Raw genomic sequence first — 23,921 nt, 5'->3', positions numbered from 1 at the left:
CTGGCTGGCTACAAATGTAAACACACGCTGTGATAATGTTTGATGATTGGACATATAATGTATGTGTGTCCTTACTGAAAACGTTTATCAAAAAATAGATTATTAATTACTTGTGTTAGACTAGACTGCAATCACTAGACTGCGATCTTCAGTTCTTCTTGGCATTTTTTTGTGTTTGTAATTAATTTCTAATAGGTTATTCATATCTTTAGAGAGTAAAAGAAATTATACCAATGTCCCTGGAATGAGTATAGGGTATGACATTTTGGCTCTTTATAGGATAAAGTTTATAAAGGTTTCTTTTTTTTTATTATTTTTTTGAATGATGCAATGGCTGTATATTTTCTATTAATTCCATTCAAAGCCTGGAAAAAATGCAGTCTGAGAAGAGAAGTAGTTGGAAATACTATCAAGTTGATATAGTAAAATATCTTCTGGTATCTTTGAAACCTGCTGTGTTTTTTGAAAATATTTTGGGTTATTGTCTGTCTTTTAATTGGCAAGAGAAGAGAAAGTCTGGGATACCACAGATGGAAAGATTTATGTTTTGAATTTTTTCTTCTGTTATCTTTGGAGAGAATAAGAAGTTTATCTGGATGAATTTATTTAAAGAGGTTATTGGTGTGCTTTTGAGGTATGTACCTTAAAAGTAAATTACTGTCTTGTTTGCATTCACTTTTATTCAGCCGTTTGTACTAGCATGCATTTTGTCTATGTCCATTTCTCACTTTAATCATGAAGTGAAACAATATGAACAGGAATGGGTGATTTTGGAAGGAATCTCCTCTTCTGTTTGGTGTGCTAGATCCAGTTCAAATGAATCACAGCGAGAGCAGACCTTAATAAAGAGGTGCAGTGCCATAAATATATATTCATGTTTTTTCTTGTACACACTACTTCCATTTCAGTGGTCACAGGGGATATAGCCTTGTTTTTATTTGCTCTTCCAGATGTTCAGCAGTGTAAGTAGCATGTTACTGTGAACTTTGGTTGTCCAAAGACTACGTTTGTGTTCTTGAATCTCCAGGAGGATGTAAGTGAGGGCTCTTGAGTCTCTTGAGATTATTCCTTGCTAGAGCTCTTTTTCAGAAGTTTTCCTCAGTGTGCCAACCACCAGTGTGTCTTGTATGTTTCAAGCATTCTCTCTGTTTCTTAATTGTGAACCATCCCTAAATTTCCATCCTGTACATTCCAAATCTTGCACTGGTGGTGCAGTTAGTAAGAACTTTGCTTGCATGTGAACATGAATTTAGTTTATTTGGCCAAAGTGTTGGAACTTGGTGTCTGAGGCTTTGACAGGTTATTAAACACTTGTGGACAGATTTTTATGGTTGTTTACATGCCTGTAGAGACTCTGAAAACCTCACCTCTTCATCCCTTTGACTACATATTGCCTGGAACTGGGACCTGGGTTTGTTAAACCAACCAAGGTCAAAGGGACCTTTTCCATGGACAAATCTCTAAGCCTCTTTTTTTTTTTTTTTTTTTTTTTTTGGTCCCACTGAGCTCAGACCTCCTGGCTTTCAAAACCCAGTGTAGAATGGCCAAGGTGGGCTTGTCCCTGAGACCTCTGCATCAAACCATGTCCCACAACCTGGTTTCTCCCTCAGGAGCAGCAGCAGGTCTGGCTGCTTGCCCTCTGGGATTGTGACCCCCTCTCACCTGTATGCTGGCACAGCATTGTGAGGCTTTGATCTCTTTTGGGCACTCTCAGGGAACATACCTCAGTAGTTTTAGAATGTCATCTGTTTTAAACATTGATTTAAATTTTAGGATAATCCAGTGTGGTTCATTATAATATGTTAGAGGCTCACAGCTAGAAATGTTGTCAGGGTTAATAGAAAAATTAGCAAATAGTTGGATGGAGCATTTATAGGTTTTTTATCCATTGGCTGACGATGACAGGGTGTTACCCAGTATTCTGACTGGTTTACATTTGAATGCAAATCCTTGCTTTTACTGGCTCATCTCTAGGGCAGCTTTCATGTTCCCGTCTCTTCTACATCTCATCAAAGTCTTGTCTAGGAACTTTATTAGGGACTTAAATGCATGTGGTCTGTTATGCACAGTTGGATACAAGCCAGTTCATAGATTCTGCCATTTTTGTTCCTTGCATTTTTTTTCAAGACTCTTCTTTCTTGCAGCTCTTTTCTGCAAATGTTTTTTTGAGGCTTTTAAAAGGAAACTGTAGAGCAGGACCTCAGCCTGATGTTAATAGTTTACTGATAAGGACCATTATTGATCCTGCAAAAAGAGCACTATAACGACAGTTTCAGAATGTTATTTTTGCTGAGAACTAAGTCCTTGGAAAATTATTTTAAGTCCCAAATCATCTCTATGCTTAAAAAAAATTAGAAAGCCTAAACCCGTAAATTCTAGTATAGAAAGTGCAATTTCACTCTTGCACAGAAATGTTGAGTTCCCATGATTGTTCTAATTTTCTGCAGAAAACAATGTCTCTGTTCTATGTGGACAGTTAACAGTGTGGTTTCACTGACACTATTTGGCCAAATACTGTATGTTTTTAATATTGCTATGGTTGCACTATTCCAATTTTCCTTAGTTTGGAAAAATCCTGAAGAGAGAGAAATCCTACACACAAAAATACCAAACCTGAAACAGTGAAGGCTCTTGTGGACAGAGGCCAATTGTATTTGCTTGTGAAGGATAGCATAGTATAGTTAAGTTGTCTGGGCTAGAACTGAAAGCACTGGTTTTCTACTAAGAGGATGGGAGAGTTTGGCTTCTGTAATTTGTGTGTAAGTCAGCGATAATATTCTTGTTTTCTTTCTAGTAAATTACATGCAGACTTTCTGTTAATACTAGTTCCAGGAAAATGAAAGGCCAGGGAAAGCGTCTTGCCTTCAGGCTGTGTATGCTTGACTCCCCTTATTGTAATGCTAAAATTAGAGAGGGTACACACTCTTCATTGTAAATGCAGGAAATTATATATTTTAAAGATTTTCCAAGTGTGTGGTTCATAGTCTCCATTAGAGAATAGTTGTGAACCACAAGCTGAGGAAATGCTGTGATCTTTCATATAGTACAGTTTATATTCAGACCATCCTGAGAAATAGTGTGAAGAAAGAGGCAATCTTGGAGCAAATGTGAATAAACAAGAAAAAGGAACCAAGCCATAATACATAAGCCCCCAACAGCTAAGTAAAAGCTAGTATTTTTTTCCAAACACTCAGCACTTTAAATCTGATTGTTGATACACTTTTCAGAAATGATTTACAAGAAAATGTGCTCTTTCATTAAAAAAACCCTTGCTGAATGCAGAGTTAGTAAAATATAAGAGGTGGTTGAGAGTGCTTTGAGGCCACAGCAAAACCCCCTTCGGCTGTTTACTAATCCTAATGCACCCATGCCTCTGAGCATGGCCCATCAGCTGCATCACGAAGCACTGTACATCGGTGTCAACATCATGTGTGGTCAACATCAACATTGTGGTCAGCAGAGTCCCGCTGACAAAGCTTGTGGAGGTGCTGTGAAAACCATCTTCCTGGCTTTGATGCTGGCTGAAAATTCCCAGGGAAGACAAAAGCCTGAAGCAAAACATCTCCAACCAGACTGCTTTCCAGATCTGTAACATACCTCTACAACCATTTGTGTACAGCCTGTATGGTTGCACATCACTTGCAAAGCTCAGGAAGGAGCTTTAGAGAAAAACTGTCTGTTTTGCCCCATGAGCAAGGCCTGCTGTAAGTGGGGTTACCCACTCATGCTGAATTCCTCAGCAAATATTGTTGGAGACAGAACATGGTGTAGTGGGTTTATGTATAAAGGTTTTGGTAGTGGGGTGCCGTAGGGGTGGCTTCTGCAGAAGAATCCAGAAGCTGCCCCATGTTAGATAAGGGCCCTGCCACTGGCCGGAGCTGAGCCAGTAAGTGATGTTGTTTGCATGTCTGTGAGAGCAGATTTAAGAAATGGGGAAAATAAATAAATAAATAAATAAATAAATAATGCTACGACACAGGAGCTGAGAAGGGGAGGACTGAGAAGCAGCCCTGCAGCCCCCAAGGTGAGTGCAGCAGGAAGGCAGAAGGTTCTCCAGGCATGCAGCACAAGTTCCCCTGCAGCCTGTGGAGAGGCCCCTGGTGGAGCAGGCTGTCCCCCTGCAGCCCATGGGTCCCACATGGTGCAGATCTCCACGCTGCAGCCCGTGGAGGAGCCGCCGGTGGAGCAAGTGGATGTGGCCTGGAGGAGGCTGCGGCCCATGGAGAGCCCCCACAGGAGCAGGCCCCAGGCTGGAGCTGCAGCCTGTGGAGGAGCCCCCAGTGGAGCCAAAAATGCCATCTCTATCAAAAATAATGATACAAGAATGATATCAGCATAGAGGTATATTTAAATCAGTTCTGGTTCCCCAAAGAATGAAGATTAAAGTTCTCTCATCCAGGGAAATTGACTGCAGTGACATTACTCCTTGGGTAAGTCCAAATTCATAAAGTAGTCATTTGGATCTGGTTCAGCGACAGCTGAAGTCAATGGAGTTTTGACCTCAAGGGGTATTAAATCAAGCTCTTCTGAACAAATCTGGTGGTGCATATTCTGATTGCAGTCTTATGTACATTCAAGGAATGAGCAACAGTGCAGTGATAGAAATGTTAGAGCTGGAGACCTTCATTTTGACGTTGATGGCATAAGACACATTGTAAAAAGGACAACTTGGATCTGAAGATTCAGAAAAGATCGGTGTCAGAACCATTAAAATGGTGTGGAGTTCCCCAGGGGTGGGTGCTGGGGTCCAACCTCTTTAATATCTTCATTGATGATTTGGATGAGGTAATTGAATGCATACTCAGTAAGTTTGCAGAGGACACCAAGTTGGGGGGAAGTGTCAATGTGCCAGAGGGCAGGAAGGCCCTGAAGAGGGACCTGGACAGGATGGGTCAATGGGCAGAGGACAATGGGATGAGGCTCAACACAGCTAAGTGCTGGGTCCTGCACTTTGGCCACAACAGTCCCATGCAGTGACACAGGCTTGGGGCAGAGTGGCTGGAAAGCTGTGCAGAGGAAAAGAATCTGGGGGTGCTGACTGATGCTCGCCTGAACACGAGCCAGCAGTGTGCCCAGGTCGGCAAGGAGGCCAACGGCATCCTGGCTTGTATCAGGAATAGTGCAGGCAGCAGCAGCAGGGAGGTGATCGTACTCTGCTCTGGTGAGGCCCCACCTCGAGTGCTGTGTTGAGCTTTGGGCCCCTCAGTACAAGGACATTGAGGCCCTGGAGCGTGTACAGAGAAGGGCTATGAAGCTGGTGAAGGGCCTGGAGCAAAAGTCCTGTGAGGAGCAGCTGAGGGAACTGGGGTTGTTTAGTCTGGAGAAGAGGAGGCTCAGGGGAGACCTTATTGCTCTTTGCAACTGTCTGAAAGGGAGGTGTGGGGAGCTGGGGGTCGGCCTCTTCTCACAGGTTACTAATGATAGGACTAGAGGCAAAGGCCTCACATGGTTTAGTGGGTGACATTAGTGGTAGGCGGGTGGTTGGACCAGATGATCTTGGAGGTCTTTTCCAACCTTAATAATAATGTGGTTCTCTGAGTCTATGAAAGCCAAATTTGTATGAGTGGCAATTGCACTGCTTTCCATGGGCTAATATCCAGGATGGATTTTGCTCAGATCTTCATTTGATCTGATTCATTTGATGGAAATGATCTACGTCATTTCCACTGTTGTTAGTGGAGAAGGCTGAGTGTGACTGAAAATGTTTGCTCTTTCCATGCTTTCGTTCTGGAGGGGCTTTCAGCCATTGGAGGAATGGGGAGTAAATTAGTGTTCCTTGTAGTGGAACACTTACTTTTTTTTTAAAGCAGAATTTGAGCTGGTCCAGCTGGTGTATTCTTATTCTGAAAGTTCTACTTCCATATATGTATATATATATATATATATGTTTATATGTTATATGTATACATTTGGTCATGTTTGGCCAGTGCAGCAGTCAGCATTCTGAAATGTAAAAGTAAATTTGATAGTAGCTCAAAGAGAGGTGAGACAGGGCTACATTCATCTTAGCTGGAGGAGGAGTCCCATGCTTTGGCAGTTCAGTAATGCACAACTTGGCTTGTGGGTCAGCTCAAGGGCACTTCAAACAACCAATTATATTTTCCTTCTATCAATCTATGTAACAGAATTCTGCCATTTTAAAGGGTGTATTGAATATACTTACATAGGGACAGACTTCTGAAAATTGGTTGGTGACATGACGAAGACTTGAAAGTTCACTCCTTCTCCTTTTCCCTGTCCAGACTTAGAATTTAAAGAGGTATAAGCAAAAATAAATGCATGTACATGCACTGAGCACACAGTTGTGTTCATACATATGTATACAGAAAAATAAAAATAAAATAAAAAAAAAGAGCAAGAAAAAAACACAAAAGCCAACCCAACCAAACAAAAACCCACCAGTTTGCAAGGGTGTGCTTATACGTGAAATTCTGACATGTAGGTGCAACTGGAGTGTTGAGGCAGAGATAATGAGTGCACAGAGATGAGACAGGCAGGCTAGATTTCACCAGTGATGTAAACAGCTAAAAATGCTGCCCAGCATTGCTCTCTGATGAGGCGAAACACTGAATCTGAGTGCAGCTCCTGGAGTATAAGGACAGGAGGAAATTATTTCCATGTTAGGTCCCTTCAGTTCCCCTCAGCATGTGCAACTGCCATGAGGATACCTCACAGTCACAGGACAGTTCATCTGTCAGTCTATACATCTGCACGACTGCTAGTGCTAAAATATGCTTACTTTTGTCATCCTGAAAAACACAGCTTTTAAGCTAGGGCACACAGTGTATCTCTTCTCTCAGAACTTCACTGCAGACCACAGTGAGAAGGGTTCAGGAGATGAGTTATGTTTCAGTGAGGCTTTGAGAGGAAGTTTTATGGATGCACTTACTAAATAGCAACTTAAACAAGCAGAATTTTTCTGTACTCTGTGTGTACACTGCTCAAGCCCACAGCTACTTTGTGTTAATAGTTTGAGATCTCAGTGCTTACAAAACCCTGAAATCTTTCCCGAACGTGCTGCTCGGCAGTAAGTGATGTGGAGGGTTAGTGTTTTTTACAGGATCACCTTCATACTGCAAAGCTTCTGGGAAGAGTGTGACAGACAATGTCCTTTGGGGGATAGGCAGGAAAATCTAAAGGGTTTTTTTGTTTGTTTTGTTTTGTTTGTTTTGTTTTGTTTTGTTGTTTGTTTGTAAGTTGCTTTTTTAAAAAAAAGAAGTGCTTAGACCTCCTGCCCAGGTTGCTCAGATTCACTGCAGCACCTGTTCTGTTCCATTTTCACATTGTCCTCCTTCCTTTGGTCCCTCTAAAACCCTCTAGTTCTGCTGCACAGGAGCAAGGCTCATGTAGCTCCTGTTCAGTGGGTGCTTAGGAAAAAATACAATAGAAACAGTGGTGCTGGTGAATTAAGGATCAAGCCCCCACGCTGCTCCTCCATTTACTCAGCTGGTGAATTTCATTTTGTGTATGAGGCAGGCTAGTGGGAGGCTCATAAGCCCTGTGCTAGTCTTCAGTGTGAAAAAGCAATCAAATCCCCCAACCCTCTTCCAGCCAAATCATTTTCTTTCTCAGCCAGCTGAAAGAATTTCACCAGTAAACAGGTTTTGCTGCTTTCTGCCTGCTTGCTGTGATGACAGCTGCAGTTGAAGGCATGCCACACTTGGCAAGGAGAGCTTCTTCCCTGAAGACTAACCATCAGCAGAGGAGAAGATGCAGCCTTCTAGAGCAAGTGTGACAGACAGCCATGAGATTTTTATGAGTCGGGGAAGTGCTGCTTTCCCAGAAAGACACATTACTTTTTCTTCCTACCTCCCTTTGCATCCCCTTCTCAGGAAACTGTTCTTGCTGCTGTTGGTTGGCGATATAGATTGTAACTGTGGTTCACTATTGGTGAAAGTCTGTCCTACTTATCCAACAGCAGAACCTGTACTGACTTCAGAAAGACCAAGACATAAGCACAGACTCTGAGATATTCAAAAGTGAAGGCATTTGATACATATAAATAAAGCAATATAAAATTTGGGGTAGCTCTGAATTTTGCAGTGGAAACAGCATGAAGGGTTTGGTTTGTTACTGCAGTGCATTTCTGTTTATTTCTAGATCAGCTCTTATGGCGATAAAAACATGAAGAATGTACAAGCTCACATAATTTGGAGGTGGCCAGTGATTTCTGTTAAAGTGAGAGGTTGGTTTTTTTTGCTTGAAACCATCAGCCAGAGTGTGTGCAGAAGTGATAAGGAAACAGTGACAAATGAACGGTGCTGGAGGAATTCCTCCCTAGTCTAATGGTTTATAACATTGCCAGATCTTGGAGGCTTGCAGAACTTGTCAGACTCTGTGAACCTCTCCGCTGTAATTTATACCCTTCTCTTTACTTGAGAAACATTCAATTAAAAACATGTTTTCCTAACTAAAGGGAAGCATGTGCAGTTCATATCAGGGATGGAGGTCTGCCCCTTTCACCAGTGGTAGAGCAGGACACCTAGATGATTCACACATTGTCTGCAAACTATCATTATTTTATATACTCTTTCTTTCTCTCCCTCTCTCCTTCATCTTAGTTCACAGTTTGTCTTTCAAGCAGAAAGTAAATTCACTAATATGTGAATTGGTATGGAAGTTTCTTATTCCCAAAGTTTAATGTTAGAGAGAACACAGTGGCCCTTCTTAGCCCTTCAGTTTGCTGGCCTCTTTGGGTTGACTGGTTGTCCATCCCAGTCCCTTGACGAATTGATGATATCCTTATGAAATAAAAACTTGAGGCTGGGACCTCCGGCATTTGGAGAGCAATATCTGGGGGAGGCAGCGGCTCCTGGTGAGTCTCCTTCGAGTCGCCTTATTTTGGGAAGGAGAAATACAGTTCTGCCTGTGGTCCTGGAGAGGCAGTTAGTGGGGACAATGGGACTGCAGCAGGACTTTGTGGGGACCTCAGCACTGTTCTGCCTTCTCCAATGAATGGAGGCATAGATTTCTGCAGTTGTTGGCTTCGGTCCTTTAGCAGCATTACGTATTTGGCTTAAGAAATACAATAAAACTCAAGAAAAGAAGCCTTAATATTGTCCATCTCTTGAATCAGATACTCACGCTGTGGTGGCCAAATCCTTAATTCACAGTGCTCTCAATCTTTAGCTAGTGGGTAGGTTTCCTTACTTATAAGTATGAAAGCAAAGATCCTTCCAAGTAAACAGTGCTTCTTCCTCAGATGGCGATGGAGTAGCAGTCCAAAGTCTGGGCGGGAGAGAGAGGCTGAAAATAAGAGGATTTAAAACATCCTGAGTTGGTGTTTTTTTGTTTTTATTTTTGTGTTGTTGTTGTTGTTGTTTTCTAGTATGAGAAAGCAGAGCCCAAAACATAAGGGTTTGGGACCTCTATAAAATCACTTAAAATTCAGGTTTAAACTATCGTAAGATTGGTTTGAAATCCATGTTGCTTGAGATGATTAAATACAGTTTTACTATGCCTCTTAATGTTTTAGGGTTCTGGTTTTAGGGTTTTTATACAGCTAAAAGATTAGAACGTTACTTCTTATTAATGGTAGTGATTTTTGCACTGTAATTGAATTTAAGAGTCTTGGGCTTCTAGAAAATGTTGAATAGGCTATCAGTCAGTTAACGTAGTCATGGCTATACTGTTCTCTTGAACAAAAAGCAGTGTGGAAGTTCCTGAAATGCTAATAATCAGCAGTGGTAATGGAATGTCAAATGTACATTTGCATGTTGCATGGGTTTTTCCAGGTTAGTCTCTGCCAGCTTGTCTAATGATTCCCAGGGGAGGATGTCCATGGCTGGCTGCCTGTGAGTGTGTGAGAGGACAGGCAACATTTCTTGCCTTCTTTATCATAAAGTGTACCTACCACCCACCCCAAGCCATAGGTCCACCAAATGCATGTTCCAGCATGTGGACACTGCTGGAAGACACCCACTTTCCTCCACTAAGCTCTGCTGCGTGATATGTTTCTTCCTTTCAGTTCCTTCCTTGCATCCTCAGCTCTGCTGCCTTGCTTCCAGGAGAGCCACATCACAGATTTCCCCATTTGTCCTGAAGGACCTCCCCTGAGGTCCTAACCAGAACTCCACTGGCAACAAGGAGGAAAAGAAGTAGAAGAAGCTGAGGTAGCCAGGTCTTTGTACCCCAGTGGTGTTAATTCCTTCTCTGCATATGTTTGTCCTCGTTTATCTTGACTGCAGCTACCACCTGCTGTTGCTTCTGGCATCATTGCTTCTTCTCAGGGTCATAATGTAGGACCTGTTTTTACTGCTATGTGTAAAATAAAGGAAGAATTTTGATTGTCTGAAACTTGCTATGCCAAGTCCCATCCTAGAACATGAAAGAGGGAGTTTAGAGGTTGCTATTTGCCATTACCCTTTGGTCACCAAGTAAACCTCATGTGACAAAACCCTAGTTCTGGATATTTTCCTTCCCAAATCAAATGATGTTGCAGCTAACGTATTAACACATCTCAAAGAATGGTTTTGCAACAGCAGTGCTTTCTGGCATAGCATGTATTCTGTACACATTACTCACTACAGTGGTATGTTGTAAATGAGGTCATAAAAGCTAAACAAGCAATAAAATCTGATTCTTAATTTAGGGCTCAGATAGCTGTAGTGAATTTCCAGCACCTAGGGATGCTTCAGTCTGCATTAGATATTGCTGCAGAAATGTGCTATGGAAGATTAAGGCTTTGCCATCTGTAATGCAGTTAAAATAGTGTTGTTCACATTGAAGCTATAGTGTGTTATTGCCAGCTAGTGTATGATTTTGGAGTATACACATGAGCAGGTTATTAAGCCTGAGTCATCTTATTGAATCTTGCCAGTCTGAATGAAGGACTTATATAATCTTTAAAATGTGATTTAGTGAAGAAGAGCAGACTGCCAGCCAGCAGCACACTGTCTGGGTGAGCACACAAGCTCCCTCTTCAGGAAATCAGGTGGGTAATGATGGATTTGCTAGCTGTCTGCTGTCCTTTCTACAGGGTGAGTCTGCCCCTGCCAAAGCAGCATTGTTGACTTCTGCGGCAGGTTGTGAACCAAAGACATGTAGCTTCTGAATAACTGATGTCTGTGGGTTTTCAGCCCTGCACAAACAATCTACGCCCTGAGAGCTGACCTGATCTCATGTCTTTTCTATGGTCTGATTTTTGGGTGGTCCTGTGCAGGCTCACAAGTTGGACTCAAAGATCCTTGTGGGTCCCTTCCAAATCAGGGCAGCAGTGGGGCAGCTCTGTGCTTTCCCACAGCTTTGCACTGAAGTAGCTGATGACTAGAGTGCTCGACAGCATCTCCTTCCTTTCCACTGTCCACCTCCCTGACTGTCCTCTCTACTTGTGTGAGTGTGGTATTACTCCTCCCATTTTTTGGCATTTGTTCTGTGGTGGGGTGTGTTGTACGTCCAGATCTTTGCATATACTAGTCAGCAGAAATTCAGGTACCCTGAGGATTTTGACCCCTGCCAGGATTGACAATGTATCTTTAAAAAGTTTAAACAAATACCCAAATAAAACTTTTAGACGTTTCAAAACTCTTTGTCTGAAAACGATAGCATTTTCTTGTGCCTACTACAGTTTGCAAGATGGGGACCTTGCTGCATTTATTATACCGCGCAGAGGCACTGGTCATGCAAGCTGTGTTGCAGGTGACACTGAGATCTGTACCATCACTGGTGTTTCATGTGTGATAAAAGAAACTGGAAGTTGACTTATTGTAACAGTTGTTCTCTCTGAGTGCACCCTGGTTTCAGCTACTGCAAATAAAAGAAATAAGATTGAATCTTAAAATATTTTTACTCTGTTATCCTAATGATGTGCTTTCTCCCTGTTTATCCACTATCCAGGACTTCCCTCCACATTCACACTTAGGTCTCTTGGTGAATTTCAAAGGTCATTGAAAAGTATCTAGAAATTTGCTGAATGTCTAGAAATTCCCATGCTGACTCTATTCTTGTCCCCACTGGTGTGACACACCATCTGGGTGGTGGTGGGGGACCCATGGCAAGCCTTATGGAGGGAAAAGCAGGCAATGTTTGGTCATTCCGTGTCCAGTTTGGCTTCGCACAGTCTGATTTCTTCCTGGTGAATGAGTGGAGGAGGGCAGGGATACGCAGACTGCAAAGCCCTTGAAATGTGTCCTCCTCACCTCCGTTGTCACAGAGCAAACACGGTTATCTGTGCCTAGCTGATGGGCAACTTCAAAGGGCAAGTGAGTAGCCAGCCAGTAATTTGTATAGATTTTAGAAAAAAAGCATTCTCCAGGGGCAGTTAGCCACAGTGCAGCTGTCTTTCTGAGCTGTGACATGTTTCATTTTGCATCTGCAAATGTTTGTGTAGAAGAGGAGAGGGAACAAAATGAGATGGAATGTTGGCATGGATGCTGCATTTCAGTAAGGAATAATTTAAAGGGCTTTTCTTTGTATATTGAAATATAAGCGAGATGAGGCCAATGGTAGCTCCAAGTCTTGTAGGTCATGTTCAGAAAGCAGAGGAGGGAGAAGGTGAGAAAGAGCCACCATACAGATCTGCTAAAACAAACAGGAGTTCCCAAATAGGTTTAGCATAGGCAGCCTCTGGAGTAGCTTCTCTTTCTTCAGGTATATACAAAGAGAGACTATATTGCCTTGCATATTGCCTTTCAGTGTTGCAGTTTCTTTGACCTCTCATGATTGCTTTGATTAAAAATGTTTCACTTAGGTCATGAATAATTGTAGAAATATATTTACCAAATTAAATTGTGATTTAAAGAAGTGATACTTTGTTTAAAAAATGACCTCTGGCACGATGGGAAATATGCATATCCTTAGACAGGAATACAAATGTATATTTAATCTCTATTATTTAAAGAAACCTCAAAATGTTTTTAGCCCAACCTGATCTGAGCAAACATAGAATTTTGAGTTGTTGGATCACATATATTACTGATCTTTTCCAGAAACTTAAGTAATCTCAATTTTTAAAACTAAAACAATAAAAGAAAGAGAGAGACTGTCTAATTTTCTATTAATGATACAAAATCGAGGTTAGGGGTGGGGCCTATATGTTGGGGAGTAACTGTGAAGTGCTGACTTTCTTCCACAACTGTGGCTCCAGGCTTTGTGGACCTGTTGAACTCAATTGGAGCTTTGCAGTTGACTTTGATCATGTCATGCTGAACAATAAAACTGGGGGAGCTGACGGAGGGGCTGCTGCTGCTCAAGGGCTGGCTGGGCATTGGTCAGTGGGTGGTGAGCCATTGTGTTGTGCATCACTTGCTTTGTGTATTCTTGGTGTTTTGATTTTTTTTTTCTTTCTGTTATTTTCCCTTCGATGTTAAACAGTCCTTAAGTCAACCCATGAGTTACTGTATTTTTTCCTTTTTACAATTCTCTCCCCCATCCCTCTGGGGTGGGGAGCAGCGAGTGAACAGCTACATGGTGCTTAGCTGCCTGCCAGGTTAAACCACAACAACCATTCAGGGAAAAGAATGCTACAGCATTGTCTGTAAACGATTTCAGCATTTTTTGCTAAGTTATGTTACTATCCTTGCTCTTTTTTTTTTTTTTTCTGAAAGAATGGTTAATGTTTAAATTTACTTTATTACCCCCTATTCACTTAAGTGAATGAAGCATCACCTACCTGTGTCACATCCTAATTGTCTGTTTATGATGATAAAAGAAATAGGTATCAGATAAAAAACTGCAAGGTTTGCTAGAAAGTCCTAGTGCTGAAGTCCTGGGAAGTTGAGGGCTTGTGGCCTTTTGTGTGTGAGACCTTGCCTGGAAAGTACCTGTACCATGTGGGTGGGAAACAGCTTCTGACAGTAAAAGACATACGTGCAACAGGTCTTGTCTTTTTGTTTGATCTGAAATACTGTAGCATTCATGGACTTGCCTATAGATGCCTGTGCCCTGCAAATGTCTAGATAGTTATGGTGAAAATGACAAGTGTTCAACAGAATTGTGATTCGGATTTGGGAAAATAGACGATATGATAAGAAAGCAAAAGCTTAACTCTTAGAGTTCATTAAGAAATGCTATGACTTGAACCTTTAAGGTCCCTTAAGCTTCTGATAACCTTTGGACAGCTGACAACTGTGAACTTGCTTGCCTTTTCCTTACATTGAAAAATAAAGTTTCAGGTCTCCATTTTAATGTCCCCAAAATTCAGTTGAAAAGGGGGTATTTGATACATTAGAGAAGCATGCATAAGTGATGTAAAATGTCATAAATTTTCATCAGGTGCAGAGGGAATGGCTGAGATGGTGCATAGATTGATGCTTTGATGTTCTAGATAAATTGTATGCCTAAGATTTTATTTAATGTTTATGACCTAAGTATGAGGAGACATTCACAATTTTTTTGGTCTGCATTTTGTCAAAAAATTAAGCTTCAAATCATACTGCCACTAATACTGAGCTTGGATGCTTATTTCAGCTGTGTATTGCAGTGATGTTTCTTCCTGTGGGTTTCAGTGCAGATTTTTCAGGCAGAATGGGGCTGCTTGAAAGCAGGTTTTGTTCTGAGAAACGTTTTGGAGTGCATGAGATTAAAGTAAAGTGGGTTGAATAGGGCAACGTGGCCATGCTCTGGGAGCACTGAAAAGCAGGGTTTTGCTCTCTCTTTGCAGGCAAGCAGCAAGCATGAGTCTGGCAGCGCGCAAGTTTGAGCGCCAGGACCCTGTCATCTGAACCCTGTCTCCAGCTGACTTTCCAGCTCGCTGGGTGCTGTTCATCCCACACCATGGAGGACTGCCTTCACACCTCCTCTGAAAACCTGTCCAAGCTGGTGAGCTGGGCCCACAGCCACGGGACCATCTGCAGCCTCATCCCCAACCTCAAGCACCTGCTGTCTGAGGGGGCCCACGGCAACCTGACGGCCATGTGGGGCTGCAGCGCCGGCCATGCCTACCACTGGCCCCTGGCCGCCACGTGCCGGGCGGGCTCCCAGGAGCGTGTTTGTTTCCAGGACAGCCGCAGCTTCAACTCAGACAGCCCCAGCATGCTGGGGGTGCCCTCAGAGGTGCAGGCCAGCCCCCTGGAGCGCTACCCAGGCCGGCCGGGGAAGGCCAAGCTGGACTGCACCCGCACCCGTGACTCCTGTGACTTCTCCTACTGCAGCGAGCCCTCAGAGCTGGGTGAGCCAGTGGAGGAGTATGAGGATGAGGCCACACTCTTTGACATGGTCTGTGAGTCCTCTGTGACTGATGAGGACAGTGACTTCGAGCCTCAATCCCACCGCGCCCCCGGCGGCCCTCGGAAGCGGCCTCCCGCCATAGTCCCTGCCGCCGCCCACGCGCAGCCAGCCGATGAGGGGGGCAGCGAGGTGCTCCTCAAGAAGATCAAGCAGGAGCTGCCCGAGGACTACTACATTGTGGCCAACGCCGAGCTGACGGCTGGTGCCGATGGGCCAGCACTGGCCCTCACCCAGATGTCCAAGCCCAAGCCACCAGCACAAGCTGGACCCTCTGGCATGGTTGCCACCAGGACCCTGCCCCTGCCCGCTGCTGGCCCGGACCCCGACCCGCCGCATCTCTGCGCCTCCCCACCTGGACCACCACGGCTCCCTGCTCAGAGGCCACCCCGGTGTGCCCTGGCCTCCCCAGCCCGGGGTACAGCTGGTGGCATCCCCTCAGCCACCCTACAGGTGCCAGCCACCAGCTCCAATGCCACAGCCATGGGGAAGGCTATCAGCATCCCACTGTCAGCCCTGCAGCTGCCCGGCCAGGAGGAGACCCCAGCCACCGAGGAGACCCCACCGCCCGCCCCGCAACCGGCCCCGGGCAGCGAAGCAGCCGCATCGCCCTCGGTGAGCACAGAGCCCGAGGTCAGCTCCAGCCAGCAGCAACCCCCTGCTGCTCCCACTGCCACCCCCGAGGCAGCGGTGCCGTCGATGCCAGGTAGGAGGCTGGGTGGGTGGGATCAGTATTTTGGGGGGACAGGCACCCCGGCTCAATGTCAGGGGGCACCAAGGGAGGAGTCCCCACTGGGCTGTGCAATGGGTTCATAAGATGGCAGATAGAGGAGCCATCAGCCTGGGAGAGGATATGGAGGACCACCCCCCATGAGGAAGGTATGGCTGCCATGAGAAAATACATCTTTTAGGACAGGTTTTTAGGTCTGTGGGGTGCAGTTGTGTGCTGGGAGCTCTGCCTGGGAGAGGTGTGCAGCCATCCTGTTGTGTACGAGGGGTGGTGTGGGCATGAATCCCAGCTGTGCTCCCCTTCAGAGAGGTGGAAAGGTGAGATGTTTGGAGTGCAGAGACAAAGGAGGATACTAGAAGAGTACCCAGTGAGAATTTCTCACTGCTATAAATCTTTACCACAACATTTCCATGACGTGCAAATCAGAGCAGCTTGCAGAGACCTGAAGGAAAACCACAATGTTAACCATGAAATTAATAACACTTAAACTATAATTCAAGAATTTTTATTTTTTTCCCTGTTCTTGGTAGAAGTTCTCAGCCTTCTTCCTTTTTTCCAACTCTGAGTGCTGCCAAAGCATTGAGAAATGGCAAAAACATCAACATGAGCAGATAAAGAGCAGCTTGATGCAGCATACTTCTGCTGAATGATTGCCATGTGCCAGTCTGTCTGCAGGACAACTCAGTGTTGGCCATAGGTGTTGGTGTGGGGAGGAAGCCTCCAGCTCTCTCTGGACCTAAGTGTGTGCAGTGCTGGCTTTGCTCTTTCAGCTGGTGAGTGGTGCCATTCCAGGGTGAGGCAAAGGCTGGAGGGAGCTGCCTGTATGTAGTCCCTTTGGTAGCTACTGTAAACCCTAAAAACAATTACGTTAACAGCCTGGACTAACCCAAGCACCCTGAAAGCCAGTTGAACACTATTAAATCTATTAATTACCAAGAGCCTGCAAATCTTGTTACCAGATAAAACACACAACATATTTAAATACACAGTTTTACTAGGTAAAACCCCAGAAAGCTTTACTAATTCAAAAAGATGGTTGTTGTCTTGGTTACATCAAAGCAAATTTCTCTTTGGGACTCCCATTTTTGCATCTTTGAGAAGTTACTTTGCAGTAGTCCTGTCGTATAACACCCCATGTGGAAATCCCCATGAAAAGCTCCAGCTGATTTAGAACTGACTCTTCTCAGCTAAATATGAGAGATGCGGGATGCCTGATGTGAATCCAGATTGCATGGTAAACCTACTTATTTTGTTTTCTTCAGTTTATAGCGCATAACTGCTGTGTATACCAGAGCTGTTTTCTACCAACCAGCCCCTCCAGCTTACTCAGCCTCCAACTTGCAGGCTGGGACATGTGAATACAAACCTAGGCAGATTTTTGCCATGTATGTGTGTGTGCTGTCTTGGAGAGGGATTTGCTTTCAACAGAGTCATTAAAATAAACAAAACCCTTCATACTGCTTTTGTCAGGATTTGATCAGGGGAAGACCTGCATCCTTTTTATTTCTGAGTGCTCTTCTCCATCCTCAGAAGCCAGATGAGGCCAGCAGTTATTACCACTGAGGGCTAAACCTAACAAGAATGGACACAATGCCATATTTTCACATTTATGCAGTTTCCAGACTAGGGTTGTTCTACATCTAGTGTCTCACTGTGAGAACATAGTGATACTGCATCTAGATTTACACCCTCTCTGTAAATCCTTCCTAGCTTCCCAGTGCTGCTTGCGTAGACAGCACTGTTACATCAGCATGCTGCCTGAATTCCATCTTAGTCATCTATGTCCTCAATACTTAAATTTCTTGTGTTCTCAGAAAGTGTTATGCAGTGTCAGCCTGGTATAGTGTTGTAATATGCTGTTACTGTACTAAAAGGTAGTTGCATTTCTTCAAGGGTAAAGTGATTTATACACAACTATAACATGATGCTCACATCAGGGAAGTCTTGATTGCTATAGATCCTCCTCCATTGGCAAAGAAGTGCTGGCATTAATAGATCTTTGAGATGCAGAGAAGCGAGCAAGTGAATTTATTGCAGATACATGGTTCTGCACAGCATATTCTTGCAGCTAGAATCCAGAGGTCTGATTAAAGACTGTAGCACGTTTATTGTTTATGTACAGTGATTTCGTTAGGTTTTCTCTTTATTTAACAAAGAGGGATGTACTGGAAGTGGTGCATGATATATAAAATTTGAGCAATATTGAACTACAAGAGAATGTTTATGTGTACTATATAAAAACGTTTCTTTCCTAAACAGACAGGCAATGATGAGTATAATTCTTACATAAAAGATGGCAGGAAGTAATTATACCGAGAAGCCTAGAGCTATTGTTAGTTTATAGACTCAGTTGATGTTTTGACAAATGAATGAAGATGCAGTTAAAAGAGAGCAAGGAATTTAAATTCTTCCTTCTCTTAAGTGTTGCTTAATTTTAGAATAAGATATGATGCCTTGCTCCTGGTCCCATTATAATTGCTCATGTGTTTATGAGGTCTTTCCAGGACCAAGGCCTTACGTGGTTAGTTATAATTAAAAAGCGTGATCAAACCAGCAAGAAATATTACTTTGAATTTTAGATTAAGTCACACATCTTTGTATTTGTGTGGGTGACACAGCTGATAGTTAGCATGTGTTGTTCTCTCTCGAGTAATGAAAGTTTGAGTGAGATTCTCTAATACATCAAAAATATTGATGTATGTTAGCCTTGGCCAATTTAATCTACATGATAATTTTGGACTGGTTTCTCTTTTAAACATTTCTTCTTTTTGTCTTTTACTCCCTTTAATTACACAGTGGCACCTGAATGTTGCAGGGACTTTGCAGAAGCATTTTAACATGTTAAGAGTGAAGTGGCATCCCAAGATTAAGTGAGGATTTCTGCTAGGTTCAAGTCTTCATCTGAGCATTGCAGAATATACTGCACTATTTTTGTTAAACTCCAGCCCTAATACATGGACATTTGTCTGTGAATTTTCTGGTTGGTTTTGACTACTTTGTTAGCAAAGGCTTCAAGAATATATGTAGGTACTACTTAGTCCTTTTTTTCTTGCGGAAAAAATAAGACCTACATCTGAGAAGAGAGAGATTTCTATTATGGTGGAGAGCTGGGAATCTCTGCAGTTTGTACTTCCCAAATAGCCTCTTTTGTCTTTCCCTTTTGCTGAACTTGGTCTGTTTTGTCAGTCCAGGAACCAGCAAGGGCAGGGTGGGTCACATCAATGAAGGTAGAAGGTGAGTGAGAAACAGTATGCTTTAGGTTGCTGTATATACAGCCTAGAAAAATCATCGTCATTTGGATGTCTGAAACCACAAGTGGAAAAAATGTTGTAACTGCAGGAGGATATGGAAGAAGTCTATGGCTTGGAGGAAGATAGATCTTACTGTGTAGGAAGGCAAATATCGATCCTCAGGGAGGCAGGATTCACTTTGTAAGCAGAATAGCTGAGGTGTTTGTGAAGAATGATCACCTTCCATCTGAAGAGTGAGGGCAGAGACATGCGTTGGGTTGACAAGACAGTGCAGCAACGTATCTCTGGTCCAACACTAGTCTAACTATAAACAATGGAGGAACAAAGGGTTCTGTGAGGGTACATTAAAAAGGTGTGAAATCCATATGTGCAAAGTATGCAGCAGCCAAAGAGTTGTCAGTAGGGATGGAAAACCAAAACATCGTTTAAATGAAGTGACAAATTTTGTTGTTTCTGTCAGAAGCATGGCAAATCATATTCTGTGGGTACCAGCACAATGCCAGCATGCATATCCATTGATGGTCTGGCTGGGCTGTGGAGTGATTATGCGTACAAGCTTTTGCAGAGTTTGGAGAGGAAACAAGTTGTCCACAAACACCAGAGGATTCTCAGTGTGCTGCACACTGTCCCTGTGCCATGGGTATCAAACCAAGACCGTGGTCATGAACGCATGCTGTGATGGGTAGTGCCATGGCCTGGGCCTTGCTGACTGCGATGTCTCTGTTTTGGGTTCCTTCCTGGTCTTCCCCTATCTGTGGCTGGTTTCTCAGGATCCCAGAGGGGTGTGTAACTCACTCTTGCCAACTTTTTTCTCTCCTTTCCTCTACCTGAGCATGATCATTAAAAGATACAGTACATCTGGGAGTTGCCTAATGTTTGTTTATAGCTTTCAAGTTGAATGTTTTAAAGTGTTTCTCTGCAATCAAAAGAACTGGGACCTTTCTCTCTCTGCAGTTGTGTGAGTTTAAATTAAATGGGAGCTGAGACTCTCGTGTGAACATAGTACTTGTTGATTTGGACCTGTTAGTTGGTCATCAAGATGTTACAAGATTTAGGGGAGAAAGAAGTTCCCCAACTTCGTGGATTGCCAATAGTGCCTAGGTTAGGCTTAAACTCCAAAACTGCTGTTAACACTGCAAGCAGAAAAATATGTCAGCTAGCACATTCCAAAGAAGTGCAAACAATTAAAAAAAAAAATGCCTTTTTTTAGAGGTATATGAAGCATCAACCATATATCCAGAAAGGCCAAATTAATCCCTGCTGTAATTCTTCCAAGTCCTGTGGAACAGTGCCAAGAATGAATGTAACACAAGGCAAATACTCAGTCAAAGAAAGTTGCAAAACTTCATTTAAGCTCTTCCAAGAACACTCAAATAATTGCTGATAGGTCTCTGTATAGATAATTTACATGAAAAGATTTAATACTTTTGGCTAAGGGGACTGCTGAAGCCTGCCTCCAGGGACTTACACAGCTGAATGTTATCAAATGAACAATTAAACTGTTTTAGGGGTGAGACAGTCTCTTTCTCTTTGTGTCAGAGTAAAGAGTTCAGAGACCATTGGTGACTCTGTATGCCCCATAATTGATTTCTTTCCTTGCTCCGCTAGCTCAAGTAAAAATAATAAGTTCTGAGATAGATAATTACCCCCCAAAAGTACTTTTATTTTTTAAAGTTGCAAGGGCCTTGCTTATTTAGAAGAATAAAATCAGATAATTATGATTTTACTAATCAGAAAAAGGAAACTGGTGAGTTGATTAACCATCTCCTCAACTGCCACTGCTTTCTGATCTTGCAGCATGGATTTGCCAGGCCTCTCCCACCCTTAGTTATCTGTATCCAAATGGTGCTGGCTTATAAACTATTGATTTGTGGACTGTACTTTGGAATTACTGCTTATAAGGCCGATGTTACTTGTCTTTACGATATTGTAAGGGATTTCTATTTAAAAGCAGAATAATGTCATAAAAAGGACAAATTCAGCCTTTGAAATGTAGTCGTGTACTTGCATTCATCATTGAGGTCCATAGCATGACAATCAAATCTGAAAAATGTAAATCTTTGTACTAATAGTGGTAACGTGGGAGTATGTTTTATGAGTCTGTTCCTACCAAAAGTAGTTATCATAGTATTAACTCTTGCAGAAGAGCTCTGAAATGAAAACTTAGCAAGTGCTATAACATCTCTTGATGCTTACAAAAATATATTTATCACCATTTCAAACTCCATGCATTTTCTTTATTGGAATTTTCACCCAGACACAGAAGGCTCATGCCAGTCTCTTGCACCCTTGATGATCAACAGTGGACTTCTCATGTAGAGGGGGATCTTCTTGCTGCCCTGAGTGTTAAATATTTGTTAAACAAAGTGACTGTGCACCCAAATGATGAGGCTGCTGCTTTACTTGACTGCAGGGCTTGTTTCCCATGTTCCCCAAGGACCTGCCCTTTGTGGGACCCCCTGCAGCAGGCAGAGTCATCCATCTCCTGGCAGGAGTGCTGAGGATATACGTGTGCATCTTGACAGAGGGTGTTTGTGCATTCTCATGCTGAACATAGGTTGGTCTGGGAGAAGTGTGAGGATAGGATTGGTACTATACCTTCAGTAAAAGATGTATAGGCCTGGTAATCCATTGTAACAGGTGGGGAGTGGTAATTTCCATCCAGTCTGTGGCAATTCTTTGCCTGTAGCTAGAAGGGAGTGGAATCCCCCCTAAAAGATCTGTTGTACCCAGGCGCCAGCAGTATTTAAGGATTAAATCTGTAAAACACGTAGGGTTAAGCTGCCTGTCAGGAATTTTCTCTGGAACTCTGAACAGAAGAATTGCATCACAGGGAATTATGGAAACTTCATTTAAATATATGTTTTAAGTTTAAAATACCGAAGTACAAGCAGTATTGAGATGATATATTGCATCAGAAGAGAAACTGGCAACATCAATAATTGGCTATGTTCTAGAGCACCACTGCTCATTTCAGATTCAGAAACATCCCCTTTCCCCCATTACTCTAGCATCAGAGGCAGAAAAGCAAAAAAATATGAGGCAGGAGAGAGAAAGAGAAAACAGCCAGTTTTGCAAGAATAACATGAACTAGATGCTGTGTTCTTCCCTTCACTTCTTCTGTTCTGTAATACTGATATGTAAAGGAAGAAAATAAGTCTGGTGGCGGTTCCAGCAACCCTGTCAACATATGGAAACAACAAAGGGAACTGGACAACTTTCTACTGGATATCTTTTTATTTTAGTGAAATAGAAGATTGTTTAGCATGACATTTTTGATCAGAGATCTGTTTTGCTTGTGTGGTCTTTACAATTGCTCTAATTTTGGACCTGTTCTCATCATATGATTTGTGAGTCTTTAAGCAAGAAAAGAGAGGCAGAATGAGATCAGACTGGGATCTGCAGAGGTGACAGAGCACAGCAGCCAAGGGAGGCACTGACCCTGGAAGGGCCTCAGACATGTCCTCTCATTTTCTGCTTTGGACGGGGTGCTGGAACAGAAAGGGAGCACAGGACATGGCCTTTTAGGTCAGGATACTTTCTGAGAGTGTCTTTGCAGTGTGGAAGAGGCCAGTACTTAGTAAATTTGTCTACAGAAAACTATTTCACATATGTATTCTAGGTTAAAGCCTTCAATAGTGGCAGAAAACCTTGGGAAAAAAATGTTTTCACCTGTCTCCGTGATGGGAGCATGCCTTTTTTGCACAAGATGTTCTGTGAAGCCAGCACACAGGGACTTCTCATTTCTTCCATTTTCCATATAACTAATTTTCCTCTCGATTGACTTTTGTACTATCACGTCATCTTTTTGTGCTTGCAGTGAAACTAGAACATCCTTTATTGTGAAACAGATCAGTAAAAAATCCAAGTATATTTTCTGTCTATCTAAGCAAAATAATCACTATGAATACAGAAATTAGTTGAATTTTTTTTAGTGCTCAGAAAGGAGAACAAAAGCATGGTGGTAGATGTTTTGTCATGGCTGGCACAGCACCAGGTAGTGCTTGCTAAAAAATCCAGATCTCAGAAAACACTGAAACATGCTGAAATCTACCTTTCTTTGATAAAGTATGCCTAAATGAAGCATTTGCTTAGGCTCTTTGCAGATAGTGTTGAACCAGGCTGTTAGATCAGAGCCTCAAGAGAGAAGCTGAAACGCCTGCTTCTCCTACTGATGCTTCCCTCCCTGCTGGAGCACTCCACAAGCTGTTCACAGCAAAGCGACTGTTGACACTGGTTGTTCAGAACAGCTCGAATGGGGCCAGTGGCTGCTGTGGGACGGGTGTGCAGAGCTGTATTTTCATTTCCCAAGTGAGTCAGCGCTTGTCCGGAGTCAGGAGATGCTGCCCAGCAAAGAGGCAGGACGGTAATCACACCAACCTTGTGTTAGAGGCAGCAGTTCCCTGGACTTGGCTCCCACCAGATCCTGTCCCTTGTGGGAGCTGGGACCAGGGAGCTGCTGCTTTCTGCTTATGTGTTGTGGAGAAAGTGTCTCTGAATTTGTCTATGCCATCCGTGCCTTCAACACCTCTACAGCTCCTTGCTGCCTGTGGGAAATAAATGTGCAGGTCAGGCATGCAAGCTCCTCATTCAGGTCTCCCAAGGACCAAGCAGGCTACCAGATAAATAAGAACTGGGCAGTTCAAAAGATTCAAAGTAACCAGAAAACTGAGCAGCAAGTATGCAGTTGAATATTTTATCATGGAACATTCTAATGTATTTATTTATTCATTTATTTATTTACTAAACACCCCCGAAACATTCTGCTAGAAGCTCTT

At 43.0% G+C, this 23,921-nt stretch overlaps 1 protein-coding gene across 4 annotated transcripts in view; it reads left to right on the top strand.

The window, feature by feature from the left end:
- The window catches only part of KIAA1958 (KIAA1958 ortholog), a 56,468-nt gene that overhangs the window by 16,044 nt on the left and 16,503 nt on the right, over nucleotides 1-23,921 (top strand). For 3 of the 4 annotated variants that reach the window (XM_035309451.1, XM_035309447.1, XM_035309450.1), the window contains exon 2: nucleotides 14,600-15,868. In XM_035309451.1, the coding sequence (XP_035165342.1) occupies nucleotides 14,713-15,868 (1,156 nt within the window). In that variant the 5' untranslated portion in view covers nucleotides 14,600-14,712. Of the gene's footprint in view, nucleotides 1-10,596; nucleotides 10,934-14,599; nucleotides 15,869-23,921 lie in introns of those variants that run through there. The other variant, XM_035309448.1, reaches the window with a different exon arrangement.

This window comes from Oxyura jamaicensis, chromosome Z (genome assembly GCF_011077185.1).
Source record: "Oxyura jamaicensis isolate SHBP4307 breed ruddy duck chromosome Z, BPBGC_Ojam_1.0, whole genome shotgun sequence".
Taxonomy (NCBI): Eukaryota; Metazoa; Chordata; class Aves; order Anseriformes; family Anatidae; genus Oxyura; species Oxyura jamaicensis.
This window is presented reverse-complemented; position numbering and strand designations above follow the sequence as displayed.